Here is a 12756-nt window from a genome sequence, read left to right as displayed (position 1 = left end):
AAAATCTAGCAATTCAGTGCCTTGGCAATGTGATGAAGAATGTTAGTTACTTCTACTGGCAGATTCTATTTCACTGGCATATAAATCCCTCCAGATGTACAAAATGGTATTATTGCAAGAGAGTGAGGTAACCAAAACAACAATAATTACCTCAATGAAGAAGAGGAACCCCAAGCTTGCAAGAAGACTAAATCTTCTATTTAAAAAAAAATCACCCCTGCAAGAGAGGGTGCCTACAAATACAGTGATAATAGCTAACATTTACTGATTGGCTACTATGTGCCAGACTGTCGCGAGAGCTTTACCTGCCTTCATTCATTCAATCCTCACAGCTTTAGGAAGAAGACGCCATTTTCAGCCTCCATCGCACAGAAGAGAACCAGAGAAGGTAAGTACCTAGCCCAGGGTCACACAGTAAGCCCGAGGTTAGACAGAGAGGAAGGAGGCAGAGTGAGGATTGAAGTCCAGGCAGCGCAGCAGCAGGGTTGAGCTCTCACCATGACTTCCTGCTGCCTCTGGTGCATATCACCCCAAGAATGGAAGGCCCCACCCTGTATCTCAAGCAAGTGCTGATTGACACTGAGTGGGAAGAGTTCTGGGGAGAGGGAGAGGCAGGATTAAGTGCTAAGAGTTCTCTGAGAGCACTGTCTGCACCACCTCGCTGGCTGAGCAAGCCCCTGGCTCCTTGCCCCACACCTGCATTGACACACTGACCCCATCCCTGCCCTGTCATGCACCCTGTCTGCTGACTCCAAGGTGGATTAAACACACACCTCGCTGGAGCCCCTCCTTTCTTCAGGGCAAAACCTCATGGCAAAGAGCCAAGGTGAAATGCCAGAAGAATCGAAGACTCCCTCTCCCAACCCTGCAGCCTGACAGCCTCAAAAGCTGGATGAATGACCCCAGGAAGGGAGGTGAGCGACCTACGCACCCAGAACTACAGGCAGCCCCTGCACTTCCGTCTGCACCTTCCTTCCAAAATCACCTACTGAACAGCCGACTTGCAGGGATCCAGGGATCCACGCAGGGGCCTATAAAGACTAAAGAGGTTCCTGCCTAAAAGGAGTTTACAGATCAGTGAGATTAGCAGATGCTGATGTCCGTAGCTTCCATACAAAAACAGGAACAAGTGTTAAGCATACTCGCAAGGGCAATGGGGCAGAATGCTTTAAATCAGGGCTATCCCAAACTTGAGTCTGGCAAGGGATCCACAGCTAGTTATTCAACAAGGAGCATGTACTAAGTGACTACTAAGGTAGTGATGATAATAACTACCATAACTGGGGGCCTATTCTGGACCACTCAGTAACACTCATCTTTGCAACAGCCCCGTAAGTGAGGTATCATGTCATCATCATTATCCTCATTCTAAGAATGAGGAAAGCAAAGTGCACATAGCTGACTCATGCAATGTCCATTGCTAGAGAGTTCAAGCCCCCTGATTCATACTCAGCTCTGCCTGACTCCAAACCTGTATTCTTTCCATCATGCCACGTGATCAAGTCAAGGTGTCAAGGAAAGGTTGGGGGGAAATTCCAGGGGTAAGAGGGGACGCAAACAACTACAGAGAAGTTCAAAGACAGAAGGAGAGTGAGACCTAAAGAAAGAGAAAAACTCACTTGCCTTTCTGACTAGACCAGCAGTTAAAAATAAAAGAAAAAGATTCCCTCCAACCTTCCTCCCCCATCTGCTGACATTAATATCAGGCGAACTCATTTGATGTAACTAAAGAGAGAGAGCACTCATCCTGCAAGACAGGGAACCAACATATTCCACTCCTCCCTCTCTCTTCCCACTCCTTCCCTCCTCCCTCCCAGAAGGCATGGTGTTGCGTTTCCAGTTAGTGGCCAAGAATAACAAATTATTAAATACTAAATCTACCAATGACCTCTGTCTCCTAATATCTTCCAAAGTCCAACTTCAAGAAAGATCCTAATGAAATCATGATCCTTTTCTATTGTATAGGGAGATATGTGTAACATACGTATTATCACTTCATTATTAACTATTTTTATCTGAACAGTAAATATCACTGCCCTATGACAAGTGCTTTATCACCAAAAGAACTGGCGTCTGTTTCACATGAGGTTCTAGAATGCTGTTCCGCTCTGCGCAGTGTAGGGTATCCCCAGTGAAACACAGTACTGCTCAAGGTCAAAACAAGAAGATAGCACCAAGCTCGGGGTTGTGAGCGGGGAAAAGTCAGAGCACAAATGAAGAGAATAAGGGGGAAGAGAAAGACTGTAAAGATCCTGCCTGGATAGTCCCAAAAGAGGAAGGTGAGAGCATGGAAGAAGAGCCAGAGGAGAGGGAACAGAGGTGGCGTCAAATGATACGAAGAAGCAACAGGAAAAAAACAAACAAAATAGACCAGGCGCAGTGGCTCAGGCCTGTAATCTCAGCACTTTGGGAGGCCAAGGCGAGCAAATTGCTTGAGCCCAGGAGTTTGAGACCAGCCCGGGCAACATAGCAAGACCTCGTCTCCAAAAAAGATGTTTTTTTAATTTAGTCAGGCATAGTGGCACATGCCTGTAGTCCCAGCTACAGGCTGGGTGAGACTGAGAGACTGAGGTGGGAAACATAGTAGACAATATTATAAGCAACTCTTTGTCAATGAATTCACAACTCAAATGATATGGAAAAATTTCTTGAAAAATATAAATGACCAAAGTTCACTCAAGAAAAACAACTTGAATATATATGTTTTAAAAATGAAATTTGTAGTTAAAAGTCTTCTCACAAAGAATATTACAGAGCCCAGACATGATGGCTCACACCTGTAATCCTAAAACATTGGGAGGCTGAGGCAAGAGGATCTCTTGAGGCCAGGAGTTCAGGATCAGCCTGGTTAACATAGTGAGACCCTGTCTCTACAAAAATAAATTAGCTGGTCACGGCAGTGCAGGCCTGTAGTCCAGCTACTCGGGAAGCTGAGGTGGGAGGATTGCTTGAGCCCAGGAGTTAAAGGCTGTAGTGAGTTGACGGCACCACTGCACCCCAGCCTGGGTGACATGAGACCCTGTCTCTAAAAAATAAAGAAATAAATGAAGAAGCAGACAGAATAACCATAAAATACAAGTCCTAAAAAAAAGAGAAATAAATGAAGAAGCAGACAGAATAACCATAAAATACAAGTCCTAAAAAAAAAAGAAAGAAATCAAGAAACAGACAGTAAAACCATAAACTACAAGTCCTTAAAAAAAAAAAAAAAATCAGTCCAGAAGAGAAAAGGTCACAGATAGCAAAGCAGGCAGTGGAATGGAGGAGAGGGCATCTGATGACACAGAAAACAAGCTCCCCTCCCCAGCCCCCTCTCCGCAGCCAGTATACCCTTTCTGCTCCCATCCCTTGGAGCGCTTCCTTAGCTCCAGCATTCAGGAGAACGCCCCTCCTCCCCAGCGGGGCTGGTCTGGCACTTAGCACATTCTGTTGAAATTAGCTCTTGTCTTGTAAGCTCCTCATCACATTGTGAATTCCTGGGGACCTGAGACCACTTTTTTTTTTTTTTTTTTTGGCACAGAGCGTCACTCTGTCGCCAGGCTGGAGTGCAGTGGCACAATCTCGGCTCACTGCAACCTCTGCCTCCCGGGTTCAAGTGATTCTCCTGCCTCAGCCTCCTGAGTAGCTGGGACTATAGGCGCCCGCCACCACGCCCGGCTAATTTTTGTATATTTAGTAGAGGTGGGGTTTCACCATGTTTGCCAGGATGGTCTTGATCTCTTGACCTCATGATCCGCCCGTCTTGGCCTCCCAAGAGGTGAGCCACCGCGCCCGGCCAAGACCACATTTTATTACTATTTGTAGCTCCACAGCCCAGGGTAATACCTAGAAATAATAATAAATAATGCTCAACAAGTATTAAAAGAGTGTATGAATAAATGAATGAAAGCCATTCTACCACAAAGGGTTACCCAAACAGCAGCGTTATTGGACCTAAAGGCAGAGAAGTCTCAGGGAATAAGGGCCTACAAAGTCTCAGCATTAAATACCTGGCTCCTGCCGCCCAGTGCAACAGGAAGCCAAAGAAACTTCTCTCCTCACAGAAATAAATGAGCAACACTCTGGCTCTGGTTCTTTGCAGATCCTGGTTCCAGTCCTGTGCTGACCTCACCCTGCTGTTATGAGCCTGGAGACCGATCACTTTGCAAAATCAAATGTGCACTTTTCTCCATGAACTGACTCTGAATCTTTAAGTAAACTCCTCAAATTGTCAAAATACTTGTTGTACAACCACTATATTCTCGTTTCCGGGCGATGAAGGTTCCTGGAGACCGCGTCTGCCTTAATCTTAGAAAGGGCAGCTACTCGCTCCTGTTCTCACTGAAGACTGTACCTTCCCCCGGAGAGATCAGCAGTGAGAAGATCCTGAGACTCTCAGAATGCAGAAGGCCCTGAAGTCCGAGCTGGTGAGGAGGTGGGGGAGAGGTGCTTACTCTGAAGCATAAATGTACATACCTTGATGGCAGCCCTGACAACACAGAAGCCCGACTCCCTGGCTTTGCTCTCTAGGCACCTAAGGGGAAGGCAGCTTCTAAAAGTCACATCCTGCACGTCACTGCTTCTGAGCCAGTGGTCATGCATCTTGTACCCATTATGCATGGACAACACAGCCCCCAGGGGGTTGAACACACACTACTGAGAAATGGAAGCTGTCATGCTGTTTGATTGCTTCTTCTTCAAAAGGCGGCCTCCTTCTGACGGCAGGGTCCTATGCCCAGCAGGAGTTCTCTTCCTAGGGCTGACTCCAGAAGCCAGCCTTCACCACCAGGCTGCAGAGGCTGAGGGCTTTTATTTTGGAGCCAGTGAGTGACCTTCAATGGGGCAGCCCAGGTAGTAAATGGGGCAACAGCTGCTTTGCCCATTAAGATATCCTGTTCTTGGCCTTTGCTTTTTTTCAAGCCCCAGCAATCTAACTGCCAAGCTGGTCTGTGTGCAGAGGTCAAAGCCACCTCCTTTACAGCTTCCCCATGACTCAGGCAGTGCTTGCAGAGGCTGGGCAGTGGCAGCTCAACAGACCTCAGTTGGAAGAATGAGCACAAGGAAACAGACTCAGGCCAAAGACCTCCCTAGAGAAACCAGGTGGTGGGAGGAGAAGAAGGCTGGAAAGGAGGAAGTTCGACTCTAGGAAGGGACTAGCTGTGCCAAATGGGTTACTGTGGAAGACTCCAGCTCCAGCCTGGTGTGCTCCAGTCCAACTTTGAGTGACCATTTGGAAACAGTGGAGAGTTAGAGCCCCAGAGGTAACCAAGGATTCCATGCCCTCCCCAGAATGCTGTGGTTATGATAATAACAAAAATAGAGCATGGCACAGATTCAAGTCACCGTCCCCCAAATCGGAAGCAGGAGCTCACTTGGATGGCTCTTTTCCTCCCAGCCTCCTGTATCTGAGAAATTTCAAGAATCCAAATACTCCACAGTGCCCAATCACTCCAACACCTGTGAATCTAAATGTTCACAGATTCATAGCTTCTTTGACATAGAATATCAGGTAAGGCCTTGCAAAAGGCAGGGCTGCTTCCTGGGCTGGGTCCATCTTTCTAATCCCAATACTCAGTTTCCTTCTAACTCTACGGCTGGAATCTCCAAATACTCTTGACTAAGCTCACACCACTTCAACCCCAGCAAGGGCAGAAGCTAGAGCCCTGAAGTCAAGTGTAGTCATAGGAATTATAGTGACTTGGGAGCAGGAGCAAGCGTGCCAGCTCTGCTCTGTAGTATACATCTGGGCAAACGGGTCACCCTCTGACAGCAAGGATACAGGAAAATTGGAAAAGATTTTCCCAACTCAGCTCCAAGTGAAACTCCACTTGAAACTCCAAGTGAAACAGTCTCAGCTCCAAACAGGTGCCCTAACTACACTGCCTGCTCAGAATGGTCTAGAAGCCCCTTGGACCATGCCCAGCAGAGGCTGTAGGAGAAGCGGCGGTGAAGGAGGGATGCTCGCAGTACTTGAGTCTGGCCTGTCACTGCAAACTCACAAAATCTCTCAATGGTTCCCTCCACCCAAATCCAGGCTTTCCAGGCCCAGTACAGAGAGGGGACAACATGTTACCCGAGAGAAATGTAGCAGGCGCTGACCTTGGATCACCTTCAGTTCTACAACCCTCGAAAGGAGACCTCAGGAGGTGTCCGAGAAGTCTCAGCCGCCCATACAATAGGGGCGGGCCGTTCCCGCCCAATCCAACACCATCCTCATAGCGTCTCCTATCGGTCTTGGACACAAACTGCGGCTCCGGGGCGGCAACTTCCTGGGTTCCGGCCCCTCGGCGCCCGATCCAGGAGGCGCTGATTGGCCGCGCCAGGCCAACACCTTCGGAAAGCGCAGGCTCTCCTCCAATGGCCCAGATGCACGTGAGCCGCCGCTCCTCCGAGCCTAGGAGAGGGGCTCTCCGGAAAACTACAGTTGGAGTCGGAAGAAGTTAACGAAGTTTAAACTCGGAGGCATTGCACGATACAAAGGGGATTTGGAGCGCTAGGGGAGGTGACCCTAAAGAACGGGACTCTATGGGTGCAAAATGACAGCAGATCAACTCACCTGCCTGGTGAAGAGGATGGCGGTGTCCCAGTACTCGGGGTGCTTGTCACTCACTTTGTTCAGCTTCTTCTGCCAGGCACAGAAGTTGCGCAGGGTCAGGGCCGCGTTGCCGGTGACCTTGGGCCCGGAGTCACGATCTCTAAGAAGCAGCACCTTGACCACAACGATGTTGATGGGGTTGAGGATGCTGGGATGGCGGTAGAGTCGCGCCGCCGTTGCCAGCAACGTCAGCAGATAATGCTCCAGGTCCGCGCCGTGGAACTTGACCATTGACTCGTCCGCGACCACCAGCGTCTCCACGTACCGCGGGATAGACACGAAACGCTTGGCGCGCCCAGACCTGCGCCGGCTGCGACTCTCCCCCAAGCCCGCCCGCCGCGGCCTGTAAGGGTCCAGGGCCCGCAGGATGGCGGGGTTCCAGCCCGAGGCCACCCCGCAGCGAGAGGTGGGGTCTCCGGAAGGCCCGCCCGGCACACCCCGGCGCTGGAGAAGGTGTGCGCCCTGGCTGTTGCGCTGCGCGGCCGGCGCGCTGGCGTTGGGCAACGGGCTAATGACGTACTCGGCGCCTCGATAGCCAAAGGCTCCGCGGAGCCCCCCGCACAAGCTCACAGCCGCGAACGAGTCCGGCTCGGCGTTCACGTCCCCAGAGTAGAAGCAGCGTCGCAGGTCTGAAGAGCTGCCGGTGAACCCCTGGAGGGGGACGCCCAGATGCTCAGTGGCGAAGGCGGGCGCCAAGAACTGAGCATCCGGCGTCAGGTGTAGGTAAAAGTCTTCCTGAAATGCTGTGATCTGAAAAATGAGTCCCTGATCCCCGGAGTCCTCGGGACCCCGCCAGTAGTAGCGGCGGCCGTTGATGTCCGGGTCCAGTCGGATGGGAACGACCACCTCCCGCTCTGGCTCAGAGCCTCCAGCGGTTCGCCCGGCGAAAGCCAGGGTTAAGATGCCCAGCAGAAGCATGGCGCCCGGCAGGCACCGCCGCGCTCTGGGAAGGCGCTGGGCCGGGCTCTCCGGCCGCGGACGCGGTCTCCGTGCAGCCCGCACTCTGGTACCGCCAACGCTCCGGGACAGCCGGCAGCTCCCAGAAAGGAGAGCCAAGGGAGGGAGACTCCTCCCAGAGCAGCGAGCGTGCACCCGGCAGCCGGCGCTTCCTACCTGTGCCTTTCCAAGCAAAGCGCGCCCTGGGAGCTTAAGTACAATCGCTGTCAAGTGCGAGGACGAAGATTTGCAGCCGAGAACTAGCGGAAGGTGCCGGGCGGCTTCTCGCAACCGCAGCCACTCGCAGCGCAGCAAGCCGGGCGCTGGGCGAGCCTATTAAAGGCCCCCTCCTCTTTGGACTGCCCAGTCAGCGCCCCTCCCCTCACTCCGCTCCCAGCCTCCCAGAGCTCGCAGCCCGAGCCTCCAGGGGCCACCGGAGAACTCGGTCCCGCCTCCAGAGCAGAGAGCCACTTGGCGGGGAGGGAGTGGCGTTGGGCTGAGGCGGGAGGCGTGGGCTGGCCCGAGAAACCGGCGCTGAAGTCTCGGTTCACGTTTTGCTCTCGGTTATGCCCCACTGTCCCGACGCCTCAGTCGCTTCTGCCCCTGTGGACATCGTCCAGTCTCTGGGTCTTAGCCTTTATCTCAAGGCAGACCAGGTCAGCAGCTGGGAATGAAGGCCCTTCACTGACCCCTCCTCAGGCCCACCTCATCCCTGCTGTTGCAACATCTCTGCTGTTTCTTAATCACAGAGTCCCCTAAAAGACCCAGAATCAAGATCTCCCCCCTGTAAATGTCCTGTTGCCAGAAGAGCAGTAGGACAGCGGCATGGGAGCCCTCTGGAGCCCAGGACCGCCTAGCCCCAAGGTCTGCCCTGAGCCCATGGTGTGCTGGATGGGCTGGGGCAAAACTCTTCAGTACTCAGGAATCTTGCCAGCCAGCTGTTAATCACAGACATTATTAAAAATTAAACTAAACACACTTGCAATTAAACAAATTGTGTGTATATATATATTTTTTTTCCTTTTTTTTTGAAACGGAGTTTTGCTCTTGTTGTCCAGGCTGGAGTGCAATGGCGCAATCTCGGCTCACTGCAACCTCCGCCTTCCAGGTTCAAGCCATTCTCCTGCCTCAGCCTCCCAAGTGCTGGAATTACAGGCATGCACCACCACGCCTGGCTAATTTTGTATTTTTAGTAAAGACAGGGTTTCTCCATGTTGGTCAGGCTGGTCTCGAACTGCCGACCTCAGGTGATCCTCCTACCTGGGTCTCCTACCTCCAACCTTAGTCCCCTGAGAAACTGCGACCACAGACACACGACACCACGCCAGGACAATTTTGTGTGTGTGTGTGTGTGTGTGTATTTTTGGTAGAGACTGGCTTGCGCCATGTTGCCCAGGCTGGTCTTGAACTCCTGAGCTCAAGCAATCTACCCACCTCACCCTCCCTGTGCTGGGACTACAGGCGTGAGCCACCATGCCTAGCCACAAAGTACATTTTTAAAAGGTAATAAATACTCAAAACCCATCGCTTCCTAAGTATTTGATAATTACCTATGGTCTTGAGCCACCAGAACCACCAACCCTCTGCCAGCAATTCCCAGAAAAGAGAGCAGAGTGGGGTGGAAATGTGAGGGAAATATTAAATGGCATGCTGCCCTGCGTCTCCCCAGTCAGGGGAAATCACAATGGCTCGGAATAGGTCCTGGGTCCTGGTAGAAGTATTTACATCACCTGAATAAGCAAATCAGAGCTGGGGTTGGGGGCAGGGAGATGAGCCCTTGTTACACAGCTACCTGCCTGGCGCGGATGTGGAGATCAGGTGCTGGGGCTGCAGGTACAAGAGGAAGAGGCTGTACTTCCAGCAGACAGTAGAAAACTTGGGCCAGGCTTCCTCCATGAAATTATCTCATTTGACCCTTGACCAAACCCTGGACCGGGGACAGGCATAGGAGGCCGAGTCAGTATCAGGTGGAGAAGATACAATCACACCTTATGTTACCATCTAGTTTGGAGAACAGCCCCAGGAGCCTTTCAGGCTCTAGACCTCAAGATCCTTCTTACCTCTCCGCAGAATCGACTTCTTTCTCTGACAAGGAAGAAAGGCAAGGGGGAGGAGGGAGGCTTTGCTAGTCTCTCCTGATACCTAGAAAATCTTTCTGGAGCCAAAGGGCTCTGAGTTGAGTTTGCAAGAGGGGAGGACAAAGAAGGGAGTGTGTGATGACTTCAAGCATAAAGGGGATGATGTGGGAGAATTTTGGAATTTTTTTAGGGAAGTGGCTGTTCAAGTAAACAACTCTATTGTCCAAGGAGAGAAAAGGCCGGGACTAGTCCATGAGTGAAGAGCACTTTTTGCCCATTATCTTCTGCCCATAAAGGATCCACTCTTGGAAGCGCCCCCTGGGGCCTTGGAACATGAAGATGGCTCAGATGCCCATAATTCTAGTGAGGCCTCTCCTTGATTGGGACGCAAGGAGCTGAAATTCATTATGTGAATGAGTGAGAGATGGGTGTTTATACTCTGTAAATGAAAGGGAGTGTATGTGTATGGGAGGAATGTGTGTGAGAGAGGGAGTTCAAGTTTACAAAGGCCCTGTGTGTTTGAGCGTTCAAAGAGGGCCTATAATTAAAGAGAAACGCAGACAACCAACAGCAAGGATAAGTCATTTATTTGGGGCAGGCAATTGTTTTACTACACCCAGCAGTTTTAATGGTGGATTGCAAGGTTTCCAACGACATTTTACTTTCATTCTGACCCATGGATTTTGGCAAGGGCTGCAGCATGTCAGTCAAGATGGCAGGCCTGGAGAGAGGAAGCCCCTCCCCACCTATTGCTCCCCCTGTCCCAATCATAGCCCGGCTGTTTTCACCCCTGAGCACAGAAACTGGCCATGTGGATTTGTTCAAAGGGATGAGCATGTATTGCAGGCTTAGTATGTGCTAAACATTGCATCAAGAGTTATATGTGCATTCTCGTATTTAATGCTTGACTGTCCCCTCTTAGAAGTCTGTGGTTCCATCCAGTCACTTTTGCCAGGGAATTGAGGATCTAGGGATATGTTGAGCACTTGAGTAGAGGTGAGACTCAGGATTGGCACTCCACTTCTACCACTGATCTGATTCTCTGACTCGTCTGTCAAAAGAGAAGGGGTTATCCTAGCTCAGAGGTCTTCAGCCAGAGGACTGCATCCGAAATCTGTGGTCTAGATAATACCTAAGATAACAACCCGGTCAAATATTACATGACTGATTGAGGCCTGTGGAAGGGAACATAGCACAGTGATTAAGAGCCCATGGTCAGAGGGCCTTGTGTGCATGCCTCCACCAGATCTTAGCTGTGCAATCTTGGGTAAATTGCTGTACCTCCCTAAGCCTCACTTTTCTCATTATTAAAATGGGGATACGAATTCTACCCACCTCCTGGACCAAATGAGTTAATATTATACTTCCAAAGTGTTTGGCAATGCTTGGTATATTTTAAAAGTGCCTTAAATATTATCTAATAGTACTGCTAATTCTTTTTTTTTTTTTTTTTTGAGACGGAGTCTCGCTCTGCCGCCCAGGCTGGAGTGCAATGGCCGGATCTCAGCTCACTGCAAGCTCCGCCTCCCGGGTTCACGCCATTCTCCTGCCTCAGCCTCCCGAGTAGTTGGTACTACAGGCGCCCGCCACCTCGCCCGGCTAATTTTTTGTATTTTTAGTAGAGACGGGGTTTCACCGTGTTAGCCAGGATGGTCTCGATCTCCTGACCTCGTGATCCGCCCGTCTCGGCCTCCCAAAGTGCTGGGATTACAGGCTTGAGCCACCACGCCTGGCCTAGTACTGCTAATATTCTTATGTGCTATTATTATTACTACTCCTAGCGCTACCAGTCTCTACTAGGCCCTCCAAGCTGATTGCTGTCATCATCTTCTGAAGTTTTCTGGGGCATGTCCTCTCCCGGTTCTGCTCGGGAATTTCCACATTGGCTCCAAGTCCCACTTCCATAGTAGGACTCCACAACTGCCATGGAGTTCTCACTTCTCCTGCCCTCTGTGATCTTAAGATCCTCGGGAAATAAAAAAGCAACTGCCTGTCAAGGTATGAAAATGAAAAGAAAAAAAAAAAAGCAGCTCTTCCCCCAGAGAACGACTGGGGGCCTGGCCCGTCTGTCAGATCTAAGACCCCCAACTTGGCCTTTCTGTCCGTCACCAACTAGGCTGGCCTCTTCACAGCCTCTAGATATCAGCCCAAGTACAGCCCCCTTCTTCATCTGAAAGCCTTCATCTGAAAGCCTGGCCCTAGCTAAATTCATTAGCTTGAGTGCTCCTGATCAGAAGCTGTTCTTCCAGCATGCATATTTATGTGAGCCTTTCCTCCCTACAGAATGCCCTCTCAGCCTCATCCATGCCTGTCTATATAACCCTCACCTCCAATAGGAAGCCCCTTGATTTAACTCACACAGCTCTGGTTGCTCTTTTGTTGTTAGTTCCTCTGGCATATATGCATTCCATTTCCAGCACAGGCAGAGTCCATTTGAACTTGCTTGCCCTTTGCTAATCGTGTGTTCATCCCTTTTCCCGAGACTGGGCTGCAGCCACACTTGCCTGGAAACTCATCAAAAGCAGGGCTTCCTTTCCTATTATACCAGTCTCCATGACAGTCCCCAGAGGAGGTGTTAACTTCCTGGTCGAGCCAGTTGGATGCAGCAGGTTCCAGGAAGAAGATCAGCCCAAAAAGGTAACTCACTGAGGCCAGAAGGAGGCAGCTACAAGGATGAGGTTTGGATTTCACTTCTTTTTTTTTTTTTTTTTTTTTTTTGAGATGGAGTCTTGCTCTGTCACCCAGGCTAGAGTGCAGTGGCATGATCTCGGCTCACTGCAACCTCCGCCTCCCAGGTTCAAGCGATTCTTCTGCCTCAGCCTCTCACGTAGCTGGGATTACAGGTGCCCATCACCACGCCCAGCTAATTTTTGTATTTTTAGTAGAGACGGGGTTTTACCATCTTGGCCAGGCAGGTCTCGAACTCCTAACCTTGTGATCCACCCACCTTGGCCTCCCAAAGTGCTGGGATTACAGGCGTGAGCCATCACGCCCAGCGGATTTCACTTCTTCCAGATCCTGATTATCCACCATCATCTGGACCAAGGATCACTTCTGCCTACCTGTGAAATTGGGCATCCTGGAGGATCTCTTCAAAACAGGTGAAAATAATTAAGGAGAAAAACGGGGTGGAGGGACAAGCACTATGATCTGGGCAAGATTTTACTG

At 50.6% G+C, this 12756-nt stretch overlaps 1 protein-coding gene across 1 annotated transcript in view; it reads right to left on the bottom strand.

Annotated features, from left to right (window-relative positions):
- The window catches only part of ADAMTS15 (ADAM metallopeptidase with thrombospondin type 1 motif 15), a 28212-nt gene extending 19714 nt beyond the window's left edge, over positions 1 to 8498 (bottom strand). Inside the window, exon 1 of the mRNA XM_001113698.5 lies at positions 6536 to 8498. Within this exon, the coding sequence (XP_001113698.1) occupies positions 6536 to 7492 (957 nt within the window). The 5' untranslated portion in view covers positions 7493 to 8498. The remainder of the gene's footprint in view (positions 1 to 6535) is intronic.
- Positions 8499 to 12756: the final 4258 nt, after the last annotated feature.

The sequence above is a fragment of the Macaca mulatta genome, chromosome 14, assembly GCF_049350105.2.
Source record: "Macaca mulatta isolate MMU2019108-1 chromosome 14, T2T-MMU8v2.0, whole genome shotgun sequence".
In the NCBI taxonomy this organism is placed as follows: domain Eukaryota; kingdom Metazoa; phylum Chordata; class Mammalia; order Primates; family Cercopithecidae; genus Macaca; species Macaca mulatta.
Note: the sequence above shows the minus strand (reverse complement) of the source record. Positions and strands in the feature narration are given on the sequence as shown.